This window comes from Bos mutus, chromosome 6 (assembly GCF_027580195.1).
Source record: "Bos mutus isolate GX-2022 chromosome 6, NWIPB_WYAK_1.1, whole genome shotgun sequence".
Lineage (NCBI taxonomy): Eukaryota > Metazoa > Chordata > Mammalia > Artiodactyla > Bovidae > Bos > Bos mutus.
In genome coordinates, this window is record NC_091622.1 from 79,778,380 (window position 1) to 79,799,905 (window position 21,526).

The 21,526-nt window shown below is 34.3% G+C and overlaps 1 protein-coding gene across 1 annotated transcript in view; it reads right to left on the bottom strand.

Moving 5' to 3' along the window:
• Positions 1-21,526, bottom strand: part of TECRL (trans-2,3-enoyl-CoA reductase like) — a 142,671-nt gene that overhangs the window by 15,101 nt on the left and 106,044 nt on the right. The window contains exon 8 of the mRNA XM_070372954.1: positions 10,045-10,088. Within this exon, the coding sequence (XP_070229055.1) occupies positions 10,045-10,088 (44 nt within the window). The remainder of the gene's footprint in view (positions 1-10,044; positions 10,089-21,526) is intronic.

Below are 21,526 nucleotides of genomic sequence, written 5' to 3' on the forward strand. Positions count from 1 at the left end.
CTGTGTTTGAAACCTGAGTCCTTTGTTTTTCATTGTTAGAGATTAAATGATTTAGATTTATTCTACATTGATTGCACTTCTCTAAGTTTCTGGGTCACATAGTTTCAGCATTACGAAACATGTAATTAACAAATTTAATGTTATATTTGTCTAAGTTTTAGGTAGACTACTACTAGAGCAGCCTTGTAGCACAAGGCCATAACTTGTATTTGTGTATCTTTAATCCACCACCACCATGATCACCCCCAAATATATAATATACTAACATAAGAAATATGAGAGAAGAGAATTTTAAAACTGGTAAATACACTGATTTTTTTATTTTGCTATCTACTAATGAAATATTTTTCTATATATATATATTGTATGGGAAAAATCAACTCTATATGCTTAAAGATGCTTACTTTACCATTAATTTAGCAACTCTATTGGAATTTAAAGAACAGTTGTAATATTCGTAGTTTTTACCTTAAACACTGGTTTTCAAAGTCTAGGCAATGAATCACTCCAATACATACAGGTATCAATGCTAATAGATTGAAATAAAAGTATTTGATTTAATTTCTTCTTGGGTCAGTGATAAGATTAGGAAATTCAGTAAGTGCTATAAAACTCAGTATATAGTTTTATCACTGATTAAAATTTCAGGGCACATTAACTTTGAAACATTGGAATATTTCTCAGCATGATTCACATATTTCTCCTGAGTTGATTCTTCCCTAAATTAAATATCTTCATTTGGCGTATTATATGTTAACACAACAATTTCATAAATATTAGAGCTTGTGGGAGTTGCTAATAGTAGATTTTATTTAACACTCCTTAAATTGCAAATTATTGTTGATAATAAAATATGTGAATACTATCTACTTTGAGCCATTTATGGTTCCTAAGTAGCACATATTATGAAGGAAGTTGTAGACAATAATAAATAGTAAGGAAAAACTGATCAAATATATTTACATAAGTTATACCCAAATATTATATACAAAAGAAGCATGATTTTCTTCACTAGAGTAATATAAAAAACAAATATGAAAATATTTGTTGGGTTGCTCATATACAAATTGATAGTTTGCAACAATTTTACTTTTTTTTCAAAAAGTTTAATATAACTAAAAATAAGTTTATATATTTTAAACAACTTACAGAAAGAGAGATAAGCAACTCACAGATATTACCAGAATTACTGTAGTTGTGAAGAGCAAGCTGGCCTAGATTTTAAAATTGTACAACAGTCTGAATATACTTAATACTACTGAATGGTACTCTAAAAATAGTTAAGATAGTAAATCTTAAGCAATTGTTTTTACCACAATTAAAAGAAGACACTAGATAGAGTGTTCTAAGTGAGAAAGAACATTAGAATGATAAATAATAAAAATTCAAAGAATTATATCTGAATGCTTATGGGTGGCTTAAATTTAAAAATATTCACGTGTGCTTTATTTTATATAAATTTATTGACTACTTGTTGCTCACACTAGCATTCATTTAAAAAATAGCATGGTGTTGAATGATTTAATAGTTCACTCTCTTCTTCAGAATTATCATTAGGTGGATAAATATTAAATATGAAATTTCAAGCTAATAGAATAGAAAAAACCTATTTTTACATAGAAAAATCATCTTTAAAAAATGTTTTCATTCAAAACATTTTTAATGGAAACATTTTTACTTTCTTCAGCACCCTTTGTACTCTCAGTTCACTGAGATTTCCATTTTATTTTTAATCAGCACAATTAAACATTTAACAATGTACAGTATGGGGAATGTTAAATTTTAATAAAACACGAAGAACCTTGGTTAATATATTAGAAGTGACATATTATGCATTATATTGTACTCCATAGAGTTTTCTGAAAATGCAGGCATGTGTGTGCATGGTTAGTCTTGACTGTACTGTAGCCCACAAGGCTCCTCTGTCCATGGTATTTTCCAGGCAAAAATACTGGAGTGGGTTGCTTTTCTCTACTCCAGGGGATATTCCTAATGACCCAGGGGTGATGGAAGTTACATCAGCTGTCTTGACAGAAGGATTGTTTACCACTGAGTCACCTGGGAAGCCCAAACAGGACTATCCAAATTAAATCCCATTGTTTCCAGGCTGAAAGATGTGATTGATTCAGAATATACAACATTTCATCCTTAAGATTCTTATTGTTTACTACTAGGTGAAGTATCCCCTTGACTTTATCTGAAGTTTCACTCTCTGTGGTTTCAGTTACCCACAGTCAACTGTGGTCCAAAAGTATTAAAAAGAAAATTCCAAAATTTAAAAATTCATAGATTTGATGTTGTCGACCATTCTGAGTAGCATGATGAAATCTCAGGTCATTCTACTCTGTTTGGACATTCTCTTAGTGTGCTTAATTTATAAATTAAATTTTGCCATAGGTATGTTGAGAAAAAATACATGGTATGTATAGGGTTCTATATCATGATATGTGATGTTCTATATCATCTATATCTCTGATATATGAGATCTTAGACATTCAACGAGGGCCTTGGAATGTGTAACCTATAGATAAGTGGAGACGACTATATTGTTCCTCAGCATGTTGACATTGTGGCAAATATGCCAGTGGTCAATGAGCAAAAGGGTCGAGGGAGATCAACGTTCTGGGATATATAGTTTATATATTATTCTCCTAACAAGCTTCATCATGTTAAGCATTCTCAGCTTTAAATAGTGAAAGTGACGTATCCACAGGAAAAAAAAAGAAAACCCCATAATACAGAATTTATTGCCATCAGCTAGTCAGGCTGTCACATTGTGAAAGTAAAATCCTTTTAGTTTCCACAGTAAAAACAAGCAGTCTTTATTTTATGACTGCATAATATTTTTATAGGATAAATATAATCTATCTTATTTCTGCATTCATGTTATCCCTACAGTTTTATATGTATTATTAATTATTGGCAACTCTAATATCTTATAACTATCAAGCAATTTGATAGTCATTTTACTAATTGATTTGAAACACAGAATTGGCTAAAATGTTTCTATCACTTATAAGCTTGAGCTTCAGATGTTTTTATTTTGTCTATTTATAATGATGATAATAAAATAATTATAATTTTGCTATGTTTATTTTTCCTTAACATATATTTCAAGAATAAAGAAAATTCAGGATAAGTAAATAATTAGAAAAAGTTTCACCTACAAAATATATCAATGCTTCTGATCTTGGGAATTTAGTTTCCTATTTTTTTTTCCTTTTTGAAGTGTTCATTTCTACTTTAAGGGATAAGACATATCACATACATTGTAAAACTGATGACAATATAAGCTAATATTATACTGTTTCAGCAATCATGAAGTCTTTTAACTTATGATAATTTATATTACTGTGATCATAAAATTATAGAACTTTATTCTAATTACTAATCTCTACTCGTTTATTATGAAACTGACTTATATATTAGTCCATTCATAAAACAGGATAATATGCATATATTTCAGAAGAAATGTATTTGATATATTAATAATTAAAATATTTATATATATATAGTTGAAAATTATGAATGCCAACCTATAATGTTTTCATTGAGTTAATTTTTTAAAGCAATGTAAAATACACAGCAAAGTTGAGGAGAAGTTACAGAGATTTCTCATACATCCCCTCCCCCTGTATATGCATAATCTCCTTCTTTAGCAACACCTCCCAGCAGAGTGGTACATATGTTGTATTTGATGAACCTGCATTGATACATCATTATTACCCAGTGTGCACAGTTTACATTACAGTTTGCTTGGTGTTGTACATTCTGTGGATTTGGACAAATGTATGACATCTATGATTCTCATAACATATAAAGTATTGTCACTTTACTCTGTACTTTATCCCTCTTGTTCATCTCTCTCTCTCCCACTCCTGGAAACCACTGACATTTTTTTTAAACTATTACTACAGTTTTGCCTATTCCAGAATGTCATAGAGTTAGAATTACATGATATATATGAGCTTTTCAGATTGGTTTAAATACACCTTTAAGATTTAAATATACCATTAAGTTTTTCATGGATTGATAGCTCATTTCCTTTTAACATTGAATGCTATTTCATTGTCTGGATGTACCACAGTTTATTTATCCATTCACCTATTGAAGGCTAACCATTACTGCTTCCAAAATTTGTGAGCTGTCAATAAATCTGCTTTAAACAGCCCAGTGCAAGGTTTGCATAGAGATATGTTTTCAACTCCTCTGGAGAATACTAAGAAGCATGATTTCTGGATCACATGGTAAAAATAAATTTAGTTTTGTAAGAAATACCAGTCATTTTTAAATGGCTTTACTGTCCTCATCAGCAGAAATGATAGTTCCTGTTGTTCCACATCCTCTCCAGCATTTGATATAATTAATGTTCTGCTGCTGCTGCTGAGTCACTTCAGTCGTGTCCGACTCTGTGCGACCCCATAGAAGGCAGCCCACTAGGCTTCCCCATCCCTGGGATTCTCTGGGCAAGAACAATGGAGTGGGTTGCCATTTCCTTCTCCAATGCATGAAAATGAAAAGTGAAAGTGAAGTCGCCCAGTCGTGTCCGACCTCAGCGACCCCATGGACTGCAGCCTTCCAGGCTCCTCTGTCCATAGGATTATCCAGGCAAGAGTACTGGAATGGGGTGCCATTGCCTTCTCCAATTAATGTTCTGGATTCAGGCTATTCTAATAGGAATATTAGGACCTCCCTGGTGACTTAGACGGTAAAGCGTCTGTCTACAATGTGGGGAACCCGGGTTGGATCCCTGGGTTGGGAAGATCCCCTGAAGAAGGAAATGGCAATCCACTCCAGTACTATTGCCTGGAAAATCCCATGGACAAAGGAGCCTGGTAGGCTACAGTCTGTGGCGTTGCAAAGAGTCAGACACAACTGAAGGACTTCACTTCATTTCAATAGGAATATTATGATATCTTATTTTTTTAATTTGCATTTCCTTGATGAAAATGATGTGGAGCATCTTTTCATATGCTTATTTGTCATTGCTATGTCTTCTTAAATGAAGTGTTGATTAAAGTCTTGGTCCATTTTTCACTCAAGTCGTTTTGTCTTTTGTTAAGTTTTAAGAGGATTTAAAAAAAAATACTTTGGATAACCACCTTTCATCAGATGTGCCTTTGCAAATCTTTTTTCTAGTCTATGCTTGCTATCTTATTCTCTTGATATTGTCTTTGCCAATCAGTTTTATATTTTAATAAATTAGTTTATCAGTTATTTTTTTCATGGACTGTGTTTTGTTTAGTGTTTCATTGTCAAGTCTGTGATCCATTTTGAGTCAATTTTGTGATAAGTGTAAGTTCCAGGTCTAGATTTTTTGTTTTTTTTTACCATGTGTATATCTAGTCATTTCAGCACCACTTATGACTATCCTGGCTCCATTGTATTGTTTTGGCTGTAACAAATATACTTTACTTCTGAAAATGAAAAACTAAAGGGTTTTAAATAAAATATAAAACATCATACTTATATTATTGTATGATAAAATGATACATTTGCTAGTTATTTTATTAATTTTTCCATGAATCTAGTATTTTATTCTATAAAAATGCCTATGACAGATGATATTTTAAGTCAGTAAATTGTAACTCAAAGTCTGATTTTGGAATTGATTTAATGTTTAAAAATAGGATATCTTTATTTCTCTGACACATCTCATTACCACAATTTTGGGGATATCTCCATTTTTTAATCCATAGAGCTTTTATGAAATACTGTATAACATAATAGTATTACATATACAATAAGAATATAGTGTAAGAATAGCACAATAAAGTAAAATTTTAAAATGAATAATAAATGCTGGAGAGGGTGTTACACTGCTGGTGGGAATGCAAACTAGTACAGCCACTATGGAGAACATAGTAAAAACTGGAAATAGAACTGCCTTATGATCCAGCAACCCCATGGGGGAAACCAGAAGGGAAAGAGACACGTGTACCCCCAATGTTTTCGCAGCACTGTTTATAATAGCCAAGACATGGAAGCAACCTAGATGTCCATCAGCAGATGAATGGATAAGAAAGCTGTGGTACATATACACAATGGAGTATTTCAGCCATTAAAAAGAATACTTTTGAATCAGTTCTAATGAGGTGGATGAAACTGGAGCCTATTATACAGATAGTAGGAAAAACATAAATACAGTATTCTAACGCATATATATGGAATTTAGAAAGATGGTAACAATAACCCGATTATGCGAGACAAAGAGACACTGATGTATAGAACAGTCTTATGGACTCTGTTGGGAAGATTTGGGAGAATGGCAATGAAACATGTAAAATATCATGTAGGAAACGAGTTGCCAGTCCAGGTTCGATGCATGATGCTGGATGCTTGGGGCTGGTGCACTGGGACGGCCCAGAGGATGGTATGGGGAGGGAGGAGGGAGGAGGGTTCGGGATGGGGAACACATGTTACCTGTGGCGGATTCATTTTGATATTTGGCAAAACTAATACAATTTGTAAAGTTTAAAAATAAAATAAAATTGGAAGATTTAAAAAAAAAAAAAAAAAAAAAAATGAATATATTTTACACATAGTAACTATAAGTTCATTATTGTCAAAAAACTAGTGATGATTATTTTGAGGACTTTTTTTACATTAGCTTTGATATTATATATTAATATATGTATATAATTTATAATTATATATTTTTATAGTTATATTTCAAATGACAATTTTATGGTTATAGTAACAGCTGATTTTAATTTAAATCATTATTTTGCTTCTGTATAAGTCAGTTTTAGGTGAAAAAATAAGGATAATTATAATAAACTATGATAAAACAGCAAAATATAATATCTGTATTAATTTATATAATCAACTTCTTAAACTAGTTTTTTTAAAGCAAGTTATTTAGGAAACAGCAAGTTCAGCCTGATTTAGGTACAAAACTTGATTCCTTTTTATGTTATTGTTTATATCAGATATATCAGGGACTTTGAGAAGAAACTAAAATGATAAGAAAACATAGTCATAGATTTTAAATCTCCAATAAAGAGTAAATGTAAATTTTTTTATTGATGTCTCCGAATAGTTGGAAAAGTATCAGAAAAAAATCATCATGTCCAAGTCTGAGCAAAGTGATGAACATATTTAAGTTCGGTACATTCTTTTTCCTCTCACATTTATCTTATCCACGAATACTAAATACAAGCACTTTCCTAGCCTTTCTGTGGTTTCCACAGCAGGGTCCTGATCTCCCCCACCTTTATTGAAACCTATCATATATCATTCCCAGAATCTTCCCCCCTAATCAGAAATTACTGTTATATACACAATGCTTTTTTTTTCAGCTTGATGTTATAAGAACAGCTATAACTTCTTGATAAGAGCCCAATTTATTGCTTTTCCAAGAGTATTTGCATTCTAATAATGAGAAAAACAAAGTTCAACCTAAATGAGTGAATAACTAATGGTGACAATGAAGACACAGAAGTAAAACCAGGGAGAAAAATTATTTCCATTACTCAAATATGAATTTTTCTCAAATTTTAGTTTTCAAATTTAAATTTTATTTATTAATTTATTTAATAATTTTATTCAAAATTATTTTTTCAAAATTTAATGTTTACTCAAAATGTAAATTTCACCACTTAAAATGTAAATAATAGGCTATATGAACTATCAAGTTCGATACTTGGGTCAGGAAGATCCTCTGGAGGAGGAGGGCATGGAACTACACTCCAGTCTTCTCGGCTGGAAAATCGCATGGACAGAGGAGCCTATTGGACAGTAGTCCATAGGATCACAAATTGTTGAACACAACTGAAGTGACTTAGCACACATGCATATGAATCATAGGCTGTTATGCTCTTAATGATATAGTGCGTGTGTCCTCAGACACTCAGTCATGTCCAACTCTGATATGGTAGGAACCTTCAGTTTTAGGTGATTATATACAAACTTAATAAACACATTAGTTGTTATATTCTGTTTTAGAATCAGTTTCCTAAAATTTATATCTTACTATCCTATTTTATTTGTAAAAGTTAAATGTATCTTACCTACATTAAGAAGTACTAGGACTAGTGAACCTTTTATTTCGTTTTTTGCTGTTGTTTTGTTTTTTGTACTTTGCCACTATAATTTATTACAAGATATTGACTATTGTATATTATAGCTTGGCTTCCCTGGTGGCTCAGATGATAAAGTGTCTACCTGCAATGTGGGAGACCCAGGTCTGATCCCTGGGTTGGGAAGATCCCCTGGAGAAGGAAATGGTAACCCACTCCAATACTCTTGTTTGGAAAATCCATGGATGGAAGAGCCTGGTAGGCTATAGTTCATGGGTCACAAAAAGTCGGACACAACTGAACAACATCACTTCACTTATTGACTATTGTCCCTGTGCTATACAGTAGGCCCATGTAGTTCATACACAATTGCTTGCATCTGCAATCCCAAACTCCTAATTTATGTCTTCCCCAACATCACTCTCCCCTTTTGTAACCATAAGTTTGTTTTCTATGCTTGTGAGTCTGTTTCTGCTTTTTATTATATTTTATATTCAACATATATGACATAATACAATATTTGTCTTTCTCTAACCTACTCCACTCAGTGTGATAATCTCTATGTCCATCCATGTTGCTGCACATGGCATTGTTTAATTCTTTCTTATGACAGAATAGTATCCCATAAATATATATTTGTATATACTATATGTTCTTTATTCATTCATCTGTCAATAGACACTTAGATTGCTTCATGTCTTAGCTATTGTAAATAGTGCTAGTATGAATATTGGGATGCACGTATCTTTTTGAATTAGAGTTTTCTCCAGATGTATCCCCAGGCATGCAATTGTTGAAACAAATGATAACTCTAGATTCAGTTCTTTAGGGAAACCTCCATACTGTTTTCCATAGTGGCTGCACCAATTTACATTCCCACTAGCAGTGTCGGATGGTTCCTTTTTCTATTGAGGAATATTTTAAACAAGTTTCATACTAGGTGCTAAAAAGACAGTGGCACAACCTGCCCCTCTCACAGCCAGCATGGTACTGTATATTCTTAACTAAATTATCAATTCTATGTATATACACATACACACATACATATATATATATGTGTGTGTGTGTGTGTGTGTGTGTGTGTATTCATAGATCAATTCAGTCACTCAGTCGTGTCTGACTCTTTTCGACCCCATGGACTGCAGCATGCTAGCTTTCTGGTCCATCACCAACTCCTGGAGCTTATTCATACTCATGTCCATCGAGTTGGTGTACACACATACAGAGGTTCATAAGAGAGCTTTTTACAAAGGTAAATGTTCAAATTGTGCCTGTATGAAATGGTGGGGTATAAGTTGTTCAGTACAAACTTCACAAAGGATCTTGTCATATATGTGAATCATGTGAGTTTATCAGTGTATTAGGGACAGGAACAGAATGAGTTAATCTATCATGGGCAAGAATGAGGGAAAACATGAATGAAGAATAAAAACATGGAATTACTATATGACATGCAGAACTAAATATGTTCCTAATACAGTAATTAATGCACTTCAGAAATTATGAAGAATCCTTTGTAATCAGATTTATGCATATCAGATTCAGGTAATGCATATGTGAAGTTAAATAGAATGATCTAAAGACCTGGACTGAGGATAATTAGTAAAAAGACCTGTTTCATTCACAAAAATAGATTTTATTTTCATTCTGAATTACTTAACAATTAAGCCAAAGTATTTTGATTGATCATCAGGTAGACCTATAAAACTTTTTGCGCTTAGCAGTTTGTAAGTTGGTAACTGTGAATACAACAGGAAGAATTACTGAGTTTAATTTTTTCCAAAATTTTATTGTATTTCAAATAATTCTAATCATCCTTTAAGATGAGTAGAACATTTGGAATAAAAGATTTAGAAACTAATGACTTGATTATGGGAAGCTATTTATTTCATTTAATACCATTATGTATATGTATAAAAATAAATCATATTTTCTATATGACAAATTCTCAAATGTGTCTATTTGAATTCATAATAATGCCATGATTAGAGCATGAATAGCAAATAATATAAATAATACATACCAAAAAATTGATAGCAGATATTGCGACTTGCCTATATCCAAATGCTAGAAAACAGAAAAAGATAAACAACATTCATTTTTTGGATTTACATACTGTAGACATAATTCAGGCAAGGTTTATTGGCTATCACTACCCTCTAAATTGAAAGCACTGTGTGATATGTAATTGAGCTTTTGGAATGATACTTTTGCAATCTGCAGAGATGGTAATATTCTTGCTTTCTACATACACTTTTCTGCTAGTGACCTAATGATATTTAGAATATAAATGTAGTCTATTCATAATTTTTATTATTAAACATTTTAAAAGCAGGTTTGATCTATCCTGTTTATCACTAATTTTTAATGAATTAATTCAGTTTTATTTTTGGCTGCATTGAGTCCTCTTTCCTGTACACAGGCTTCTCTCTAGCTGTGGTGTGGGGGCTTCTTGTGGTGGCTTCTCTTGTTGCAGAGCACAGGCTCTAGGCACAGTGGTCTCAGCAGTAGTGGCTTCAGGGCTCTAGAGCACAGGATCAGTCATTGTGATGCACAGGTTTTGTTGCTTTGCACCATGTGGGATCTTCTCAGACCAGAGATCGACCAGTGTCCCCTGCATTGCAAGATGGATTCTTAACCACTAGACCCCTTGGAAGCCACGTTTTTGTCAGTGTAAGTTTGTCAGTGTAAAAGCACATTAGTATGACCTAGTGTGTAAATGAAATCAATATCTCTTTTTAATGTTCAACAGTAAGAAAAATGCTAATAATCATAATTTTTCATGTCAATGTATGGCAAAAACCACTACAATATTATAAAGTAATTAGCCTCCAATTAAAATAAATTAAATTTAAAAAATAATACTTTTTATTTTTGCATTGATGTTTTGCAACATATAGTATTTTAAGAGTTTTGAATATTTTCAACATGAAAACAAATACATGGAGCAAGTGCTATTTTTCTCATCATTTGGTAAAATATATATACATATATATATTCTTTACATAATTTGTCAAATCTTGAAGAGTAATGGACAAAATGGAATTTGAAGCAGAGTTCTAAATTCACCTTGTTTATAGTAGAGAAGTTTGAATATAGAAAATAATGAAAATGAAGTTTTCTAATAAGCTCATTATCTATATTAATAGTTGCATTTCTTCTAGTTTTATTTATTGGGCTGGCCAAAAAAAATCCATTCATGTTTTCCTGTAACATCTTATGGAAAAATTGGAAACTACTTTTTAGGCAACCCAATAAATTGTGTTTATTTTTGTAAACACATCTACAAATTACACATTAGTGTAATTACTCATTTTGAATCCTGGATTTTTTAACATAAGAATATATTTAAAGTATTTTCGGATATTATAAACATTCATTGTCAAAGGTATGATAGAAATTGCATCATATTGTATAATATAGTTCATAAAATTTAATGTGAATATTATATATTTATTAATGTAATTATATTAAATATATTCTAAATATTACATAGGAGGATCTATGCAATATTTAATTTAAGAGCTAAAAGGAGGGATTTGTTGTAATCAGGAAGATCAGGGAGGACTTTGAATACATAACTGAACTTTTATCTAAAAAGTGAATAGATGTTAACACATGGAAGAGAGGGGTTCAGAACCATCATGCATCAAGACTGTGAAGATATGCTTTGTTTTTATTGTTTTGTTTTGTTTTCATTTTTAGTGAGAATAAATAATGACATGATAAAAAGGTATTGGACCAAAGAGTGTAATTTTAAAGTATTTTATATTTATTTCTCCAAATAAGTTGTAGATAAGATAATTTGAAACAAGCTTTCTAGAAAAAACATTAGATACCATTAAAATTGTCTATAATGTTTTTATAATTTGTATAATATTTCACATATAGATCGACAAAATGTAGGTCATTTTTTCTTTAGTGCTTTTGAGACTAAACATTTTTATATATTAAGCTTCCTGTACATATGCATTCTGGTTAGTAGTTAATAGAATGTTCTTGCCACTGGGCAGTTCAATTATGATAATATATTTTTCTTATTTATTTCAAGTATTGTTCAAGGATGTAAAATGATCTTCCTAATGGTATATGTGTTGGAAATACATACCAACAGATTGCTTTTCATTTGTTAATGTGTGTAAATGTGTAGATGCTATTTATTTTATGCAGTCAAATCTATTGATAATAAGGCTATAAAAATGTGGAACTATTTGTATAGAGAATGCAGAAAGAAGTGAAAAAAATAATTGATACAATGGACAAGGAACAATTATTTAAATTATAAAAACATAAAAATAACAGAAACTTTTAATAATCATGTATGTAGTAAATAAAAAAATATCCTGAATTAAACACTTGAGTATGTATTGAGTTGGTCAAAAAGTTCCTTCACATTTTTAAGTTAAAAATAAAAGACACGTTTTTCATTTTCACCAAGAACTTTATTGAACATTGAATTCACCATTTTGTTTCACTACCTTCTGCTATTTTTCAAGAAACTTCATAATCCCATCTTCTCAAACCTTTTTGTTTTCTTGAGCAAAGAACTATCACAGGTGCCTTTTACAGCCTTACAGGGAATAGAATTTTTTCCCTTAAGAGAATTCTGTAAAGATCAAAATAAATGGACACCCAGAGTTGCAACGTCTGGTGAATACTGCAGATGTAAAGTTTTAACAGTTTTCGCCTAGTCATCAAAGAAACACACAGTCTTATGTTATTCTGATGGAAAATTACACAGTTTCTACTGACTAATTCCAGACACTTTTCGTCAAGTGCTGCTTTCAATTGGTCTAATTGGGAGGAATACTTTTTAGAATTAATCATTTGATTTTTCAGAAGGAGTTCATAATAGAACATTTCAATCCCACCATATACACGGCATCACATCCTTTGGATGAAGACTGATCTTCGGTGTGGTTGGTGGTGGTTCCTTTCACTTGCCACATAGTCACTTCTGTACTACTTGATTGCAGAGTATCCAGATTTCATTGCTTGTCACAATTTGTTTTAAAAAATGGAATGTTTCTCTATATGTTTAAATAAAGAATCACATGTGGAAATGTAGTCAAGAGATTTTTTTCCCCTTAACTTATATAGAATACAAACACCAAAACGATTAACATTAACCAAGTTGGTGCAAATGATTTTCAGCACTTTATTTGAATAAATTGAATGTATCAGCTATCTCCCATTGATTTTTTCAGTTAGTGTCTCAATTTGATGACTACCAACTGCAACTGGTCTACCCAACCATGGTGCATCGTCCAGTAAGAAATCTTCAGTACAAAACTTTGCAAACCACCTTTGACACATTTGATCAGTCACAGTACCTTCTATATACATGGTGTAAATCAATTTTTGTGTTTCAGTTATATTTTTACCTTTCTTGAAATGATAACACAAAAGGTGCCAAAAATTTTGCATTTTATGTTCCATCTTCAATATTAAAAGGCTACATAAAAATTCACCAATTTCTATACGTAATTTTTTTAAAAAACTGCACACTGTAATGACAGCTGTCATAATAAAATCTAACAGAATTGTTTTGAATGAAGTTAAAGACAATTAAGCAGACTACAGATATCTTATGGGAAAAAATAAATGAACTTTTTGGCCAGTCTAATGTCAAAAGATGGAGAAGGCAATGGCACCCCACTCCAGTACTCTTGCCTGGAAAATCCATGGACAGAGGAGCCTGGTAGGCTGCAGTCCATGGGGTCACTAAAAGTTGGACACGACTGAATGACTTCACTTTCACTTTTCTCTTTCATGCATTGGAGAAGGAAATGGCAACCCACTCCAGTGTTCTTGCCTGGAGAATCCCAGGGACAGGGAAGCCTGGTGGGCTGCCGTCTATGGGGTCGCACAGAGTTGGACAGAGTCGGACATGATTGAAGCGACTCTTTGCGACCCCATAGATGGCAGCCCACCAGGCTCCCCCATCCCTGGGATTCTCCAGGCAAGAACACTGGAGTGGGTTGCCATTTCCTTCTCCAATAGCATAGCATAGCAATGTCAAAAGAACATATATAAAGTGAAAGCACAGAAAAATATGATGAAAAAATTAGACACACATAAAAATACAATCATTGTTTCTTTCATTTTTATAATTGTGAGGTTGAATGAAAGATTACATTATATTGTATGCATTCAGGTGTTAAAGAAAATTTACAATGGAAATAATACAAAAATTGGCTCAAATCTTCTGCAACTCTTAAGTATCTGAACTTAATAGAGCATGCAGTTTGATTACAGTTTTTTAATCTAAAATAACTTTTAACTTGTTTAATTAGTATGCTTGTTTATTTTCATTAAATATGATTATTTAATAAGATTCTAAATACTTGGCTGAAAAAGTTTTTATATGTATCTTTACTCTTTTTGTCATAGTCTTTTCTATAATGTTAGTATTTTTGCTTTTAGATTCAATGCTGATTTAGGAATGGATTTTTAAGTATCTAGTTTTAAAATTATTGTTTAAAAAGTTTTTGTGTTTGTCTATGTTTTCAGATTTAGTTCATCTCATTCAAAGATAATGTAGTTTGTACTACCTTTTTTTTGTTTTCAGATTCCACATATAAGCCCATTTACAAAGCAGATATAGAGTCACAGAGTAGTAAACATAATTATGGTTACAAAAGGGCAAAGTGGGAGACGGACAAATTGGGAAACTGATATTAATATATACACAACTCAGCTGATAAAGAATCTTCCTGCGGTACAGAGAACATCAATTTAATTCCTGGGTCAGGAAGATCCGCTGTAGAAAGGATAGGCTATCCACTCCAATATTCTTGGGCTTCCCTGGTGGTTTAGATAGTAAAGAATCCACCTTCAGTGCGGAAGACCTGGATTTGACCCATAGGTTAGGAAGATCTGGAGAAGGGAACGGCTACTCACTCCAGAACCTTGCCTGGAGAATCCCATGGAGAGGAGCCTGGCAGGCTACAGTCCATGGGGTCCCTAGGAGTGACTTTCACTTCATTTCATATATAAAATAGGGGCTTCCCTAGTGGCTCAAGAGTAAAGAATCTGCCTGCAATGAAGGAAACCCAGGTTTGATCCCTGGGTTTGGGAAGATACCCTGGAGGAGGGCATGGCAACCCTCTCTAGTATTCTTGCCTGGAGAGTTCCACGGATAGAGGATCCTGGAGCACCACAATCCATAGGGTCACACAGAGCCTAACACAACTGAAGCGACTGAGCAACAGCAGCATATATAAAAGAGATAATAAGAACCTCCTGTATAGCACAGGAAATTCTATTCAATATACTGTAATGACATTTATAAGAATAGAATCTGAAAAGGAGTGGATATATGTATAACTGATTCGATTTGCTTTGTAGCAGAAACTAACACAATGTTGCAAATCACTATACTCCAATAAATAATAAATTAAAAAAAAAAAAAAAAAGATAGTGTAGAGTAGTCCTACTTTGGAGAAACAGCATTGAATTTTCCCTGTGGCTCAGTTGGAAGAGAATCTGTCTGCAATGCAGGAGACTTGGATTAGATCCCTGGGTTGGGAAGATCCCCTGGAGAAGGAGAAGGCTAACCACTCCAATAATCTGGCCTGGAAAATTCCATTGACTGTATAGTTCATGGGATTGCAAAGAGTCAGATAGGACTGAACAACTTTTCCACTAATTTCACTGTCAATATAAAATCAAAAAGTTTAACCTTAAGTTCTAAGTAAGCATTATAAAAGGGAAATAATCCATTGTGTATATGTACCACAGCTTTCTTATCCACTCATCTGCTGATGGATTCATGTTGATGTATGGCAAAACCAATACAATATTGTAAAGTAATTAACCTCCAATTAAAATAAATTTAAAAAAAAGGGAAAGAATCACTCTTTAAAAATCATTGGCTGAGATAATGAATGCAGGGTAGATCTTTTTGTAGATTAAAGCAGAAAAGTGAAATTCTGAGGAAAAAATTAAATGTAACAAATGTCATAATCATTTGACAAAGTTAGATCTGCTGGATCCCATTATTAGGCTTCCACTCCACTAAGTCACTTCAGTCGTGTCTGACTCTGTGTGACCCCATAGACGGCAGTCCACCAGGCTTCCCTGTCCCTGGGATTCTCCAGGCAAGAACACTGGAGTGAGTTGCCATTTCCTTCTCCAATGCATCAAAGTGAAAAGTGAAAGTGAAGTCGCTCAGTCGTGTCCAACTCATAGCGACCCCATGGACCACAGCCTACCAGGCTCCTCCGTCCATGGGATTTTCCAGGCAGGAGTACTGGAGTGGGGTGCCATTTCCTTCTCCGTTTTAGGCTTCAATATGGGCTAATTATCTTAGGCCCACACCAATATTGTTACAGACTTAGTGGTGCCCCCTAATAGTTAGATGTTGAAGCCATAAATTTCAATATAATGGTATTTAGAGATTCCCTGATATTTCAGTTGGTAAAGAATCCTCCTGCAATGCAGGAGACCCCAGTTCAATTGCTGTGTGAGGAGATCTGCTGGCGAAGGGATAGGCTACCCATTCCAGTATTCTTGGGCTACCCTTGTGACTCAGCTGGTAAAGAATCCGCCTGCAATGCGGGAGACCTGAGTTTGATCCCTGATTTGGAAGATCCCCTGGAGAAGGGAAAGGCTACCCACTCCAGTATTCTGGCCTGGAGAATTCCATGGACATGAGCTAATTATTGTAGGGATCCCACTATTGCTATAGGTTTAGTGGTGTCCCCTCATAGTTAGAGGTTGAAACCATAAGTTTTAATAAAATTGTATTTAGAGATGGAACTTTGGGGAATTAAGTTTAGATGAGATCATGAGAATAGGGCCCTTGTGATGGGACTAGTATCTTTGAGAAATGCCAGAAAGCTTGCTTTTGCTCTTCACCATGTGAGCAGTCAGTGATAAGGGAGGCATCAACAAGTCAGAAAGAGAGTCCCCACTACAGAACCCCACCTGCCAACACCTTGATCTTGGACTTTCCAGGCTGAATATTTGTGAGAAATAATCCCTCTGGATTAAGCCAATCGGTGGTATTCTGTTAGAGCTATCAGTGCACACTAAGAAGTGATCAATTTAAAAAATTTAAGCTTTTTCTCAGTTCAGTTCAGACGCTCAGTCATGTCTGACACTGACTTCATGGAATGTAGCACCCCAGGCTTTCCTGTCCATCATCAACTCCCAGTGCTTGCTCAAACTCATGTCCATCTAGTCAGTGATGCCATCCTACCATCTCATCCTCTGTCATCCCCTTCTCCTTCTATCAATCTTTCCCAGCATCAGGGTCTTTTCCAATGAGTCAGCTCTTCATATCAGGTGGCCAAAGGATTGGAGTTTCAGCTTCAGCATCAGTCCTTCCAAAGAATATTCAGGACTGATTTCCTTTAAGATGGACTGGTTGGATCTCATTGCAGTCTAAGAACCTCTCAAGAGTCTTCACCAACACCAGTTCTAAAGCATCAATTCTTCAGCTTTCTTTACAGTCCAACCCTCACATCCATACATGACTACTGGAAAAAACATATCTTTGACTAGACAGATCTTGTTGGCAAAGTAATGTCTCCACTTTTTAGTATGTTGTTTAAGTTCCTCATAGCTTTTCTTCCAAGGTGCAAGCGTTCTTTAATATCATGGCTGTAACCACCATCTGCAGTGATTTTGGAACCCAAGAAAATAAAATCTGTCACTGTTTCCATTCTTTTCCCATCTGTTTGTCATGAATGATGTGACCAGATGCAATGATCTTAGTTGTTTGAATGTTGAGTTTTATACCCGCTATTTAACTTTCCTCTTTCACTTTTATAAAGAGATCTTTAGTTCTTCTTCACTCTCTTCCATAAGGTGGTGTCCTCTCCATATCTGAGGTTACTGATATTTCAAATCCTGACAATCTTGATGTGAGTTTGTTCTTCAGCCAGCCTGGCATTTCTCTTGATGTACTCTATAAGTTAAATAAGCAGGGTGACAATATACAGCTTTGACATATTCTTTTCCCAATTTGGAACCATTCCATTGTTCCATGTCCAGTTCTAACTGTTGCTTCTTGACCTGCGTACAGATTTCTCAAGAAGCAGGTCAGGTTGTCTGGTATTCCCATCTCTTTAAGAATTTTCCACAGTTCGCTGTGATCCACACAGTCAAATGCTTTAGCATAGTCAATAAAGCAGAAGTATATGTTTTTCTGGAACTCTCTTTCTTTTTCTATGATCCAATGGATGTTGACAATTTGATCTCTGGTTCCTTTGCATTTTCTAGATACAGCTTGAACATCTGGAAGTTCTCAGTTCATGTACTGTTGAAGTCTGGCTTGGAAAAAAATTAGTATTACTTTGCTAGCATGTGAATGAGTGCAATTGTAAGGTAGTTTGAACATTCTTTGACATTGCCTTTCTTTGGAATTAGAATGAAAACTGACTTTCCCAGTCCTGTGGTCATGGCTGAGTTTTCTAAATTTGCTGGCATATTAAGTGTACCACTTTCACAGCATCATCTTATAGGATTTGAAATAGTTCAGCTGGAATTGCATCACTTCCACTAGCTTTATTCGTAGTGATTTTACTAAGGCCCACTTGACTTCAGACTCCATGATGTCTGGCTCTAGGTTCATGATCATACCATCGTGGTTGTCAGGGTCATAAAGATATATTTTGTATAATTCTTCTGTGTATTCTTGCCACCTTTACTTGATATCTTCTGCTTCTCTTAGGCCCATACCATTTCTGTCCTTTACTGAGCCCATCTTTGCATGAAATGTTCCTTTGGTATCTCTAGTTTTCTTGAAGAGATCTCTAGTCTTTCCCATTCTGTTTTTTTTTTTTTTTTTTTCTCTATTTGTTTGCATTTATCACTGAGAAAGGCTTTCTTATCTCTCCTTACTATTCTTTGGAACTCTGCATTCAAATGGGTGTATCTTTCCTTTTCTCCTTTGCCTTTCACTTCTTTTCTTTTCTCAGCTATTTGTAAGGCCTCCTCAAACAACCATTTTGCATTTCTTTTTCTTGGGGATGGTCTTGATCCCTTCCTCCTATACAATGTCATGAACCTCTGTCCATAGCTCTTCAGGCACTCTGTATATCAGATCTAATCCCTTGAATCTTTTTCTCACTTCCACTGTATTATCATAAGGGATTTGATTTAGGTCATACCTGAATAGTCTAGTGGTTTTCCCACTTTCTTCAATTTAAGTCTGAATTTGGCAATAAGGATTTCATGATCTGAGCCACAGTCAGTTCCCTTGTCTTCTTTTTGCTGTCTGTATAGAGCCTCTCCATTTTTGGCTGCAAAGAATATAATGAGTCTAACTTCATTATTGACCATCTGGTGATGTCCATGTGTAGAATCATCTCTTGCTGTTGGAAAAGGGTGTTTGCTATGAACAGTACGTTCTGTTGGCAAAACTATTAGCCTTGGCCCTGCCAAACTTGCCTGTTACTTCAGGTATCTCTTGACTTCCTGCTTTTGCGTTCCAGTCCCCTGTGATGAAAGGGACATCTTTTTTTTGGTGTTCATTCTAGAAAGTCTCATTGGTCCTCATAGAACTGTTTAACTTCAGCTTTTTCAGCATTAGTGGTTGAGGTGTAGACTTGGATTACTGGGATTTTGAATGGTTTGCCTTGAAATTGAACAGAGATCATTCTGTCATTTTTTGAGATTATACCCAAGTACTGGATTTAGGACTCTTTTGTTGACTATAAGGGCTACTCCATTTCTTCTAAGGGATTCTTGCCCACAGTAGTAAATAGAATCGTCACCTGAGTTAAATTCACCCATTCTAGTCCATTTTAGTTCACTGATTCCTAAGATGTGGATGTTCACTCTTGCTATCTCCTGTTTGACCACTTCCAATTTGCCTTGATTCATGGACCTAACATTCCAGGTTCCTATGCAATATTGATCTTTACAGCATCAGACTTTACTTTCATCATCAGTCACCTCAATAACTGGGTGTTGTGTTCACTTTGGCTCTGTCTCATCAATGTTTTTTGAGTTATTTCTCCACTCTTCTCTAGTAGCATATTGGGCACCTACCAACATGGCGAGTTCATCTTTCAGTGTCATATATTTTTGCTTTAAGCTTCTCCTACTTAGATCAAAATTTAAGATCAAGTTGATGTGATTTTTTTTCCCAGAAAATGTCTATCCAGAATATATTGATTTGGCCTACTAAGGGCTGACTAGCCTTTTGCTCAGATTACTACTTTCTGTGCCAAAGTGCCGATTCTGTTCCAGTTATTTGCTGGTTGTGAGTGAACTGAATAAGGGATGTGTAGTACCAACCACTGTCAGATGTTACTGACCATGATGTGCATCTGTTAGTTATAGAGTGATATGTAGACTGAGAGCTAGCTGCAAAGGTTGTACTTTGTGTCACTGCAATTCACATGTGTGGTAACTGAAACCTGAAGTGTGGATTTAGGGGCTGGTATTATTTAACTGAACTATAAGAACTGAAATGCATGCATATCAGAGCCATGCAAAGCCTGCGGTGCCTATACATGATATTCACTCTCCACTTGGCATAGTTATTGTAATGCTCCATATATCTCCACAGAACTGGAATCCTACTTACATCATATTTATTGTAAAGTCTTAAGCATTGTAAAATTAAGCTTTTAGCATCTTAGTTTCCTAATATATAATGGGGATTATTAACAGTTACATAATGATATTTTTTCTCATTTAAATTATTTTGTACTTTTAAATTGGAGGATAGTTTACAATGTTATGTTGGTTTATGCCATACATCAATGTGAATCAGCCATAATTTTTATATATATATATATATATATATATATATATACACACACACATATATACTCCTTTTCCTCTTGATTCTACATAACCCTCAAATGTTGTTTCTAATTCCAAAACAAATACCGATTTTACAGTTCTTGCCAAATAATACATTTTCCATAAGTATTTTGCACATATTAAGCACTGCTGCTGCTGCAGCTAAGTCGCTTCAGTTGTGTCTGACTCTGTGCGACCACTGAGACAGCAGCCCACCAGGCTCCCCCGTCCCTGGGATTCTCCAGGCAAGAATACTGGAGTGGGTTGCCATTTCCTTCTTCGATGCATGAAAGTGAAAAGTGAAAGTGAAGTCGCTCAGTCGTCTCCGATTCTGAGCGACCCCATAGACCGCAGCCTAACTGCAGCCTACCAGGCTCCTCCGTCCATGGGATTTTCCAGGCAAGAATACTGGAATGGGGTGCCATTGCCTTCTCCAAATATTAAGCACAGTTAACCTCTATTATTTTGCATCATATATATGAATGCAGCAATTTTCAGAGGCTCCTTTTCTTAAATAACATGAATCAAAAATATCTTTATTTTTTTTCTGTTCATGTTCTAAAGTTGGAAAGTACATTTTCAGATAAAATATTTTAAAATATAAGAGTTTTGTGAGATCAAGATCAGGGAATTTTTTTCCTTTCATATTCATAGTTCATTGGTTAGTATTTTGTTGTTCAGTCTCTCAGTCATATCCAGTTTTTTGTGACCCCATGGGCTGCAGCCCACCAGGCCTCCCT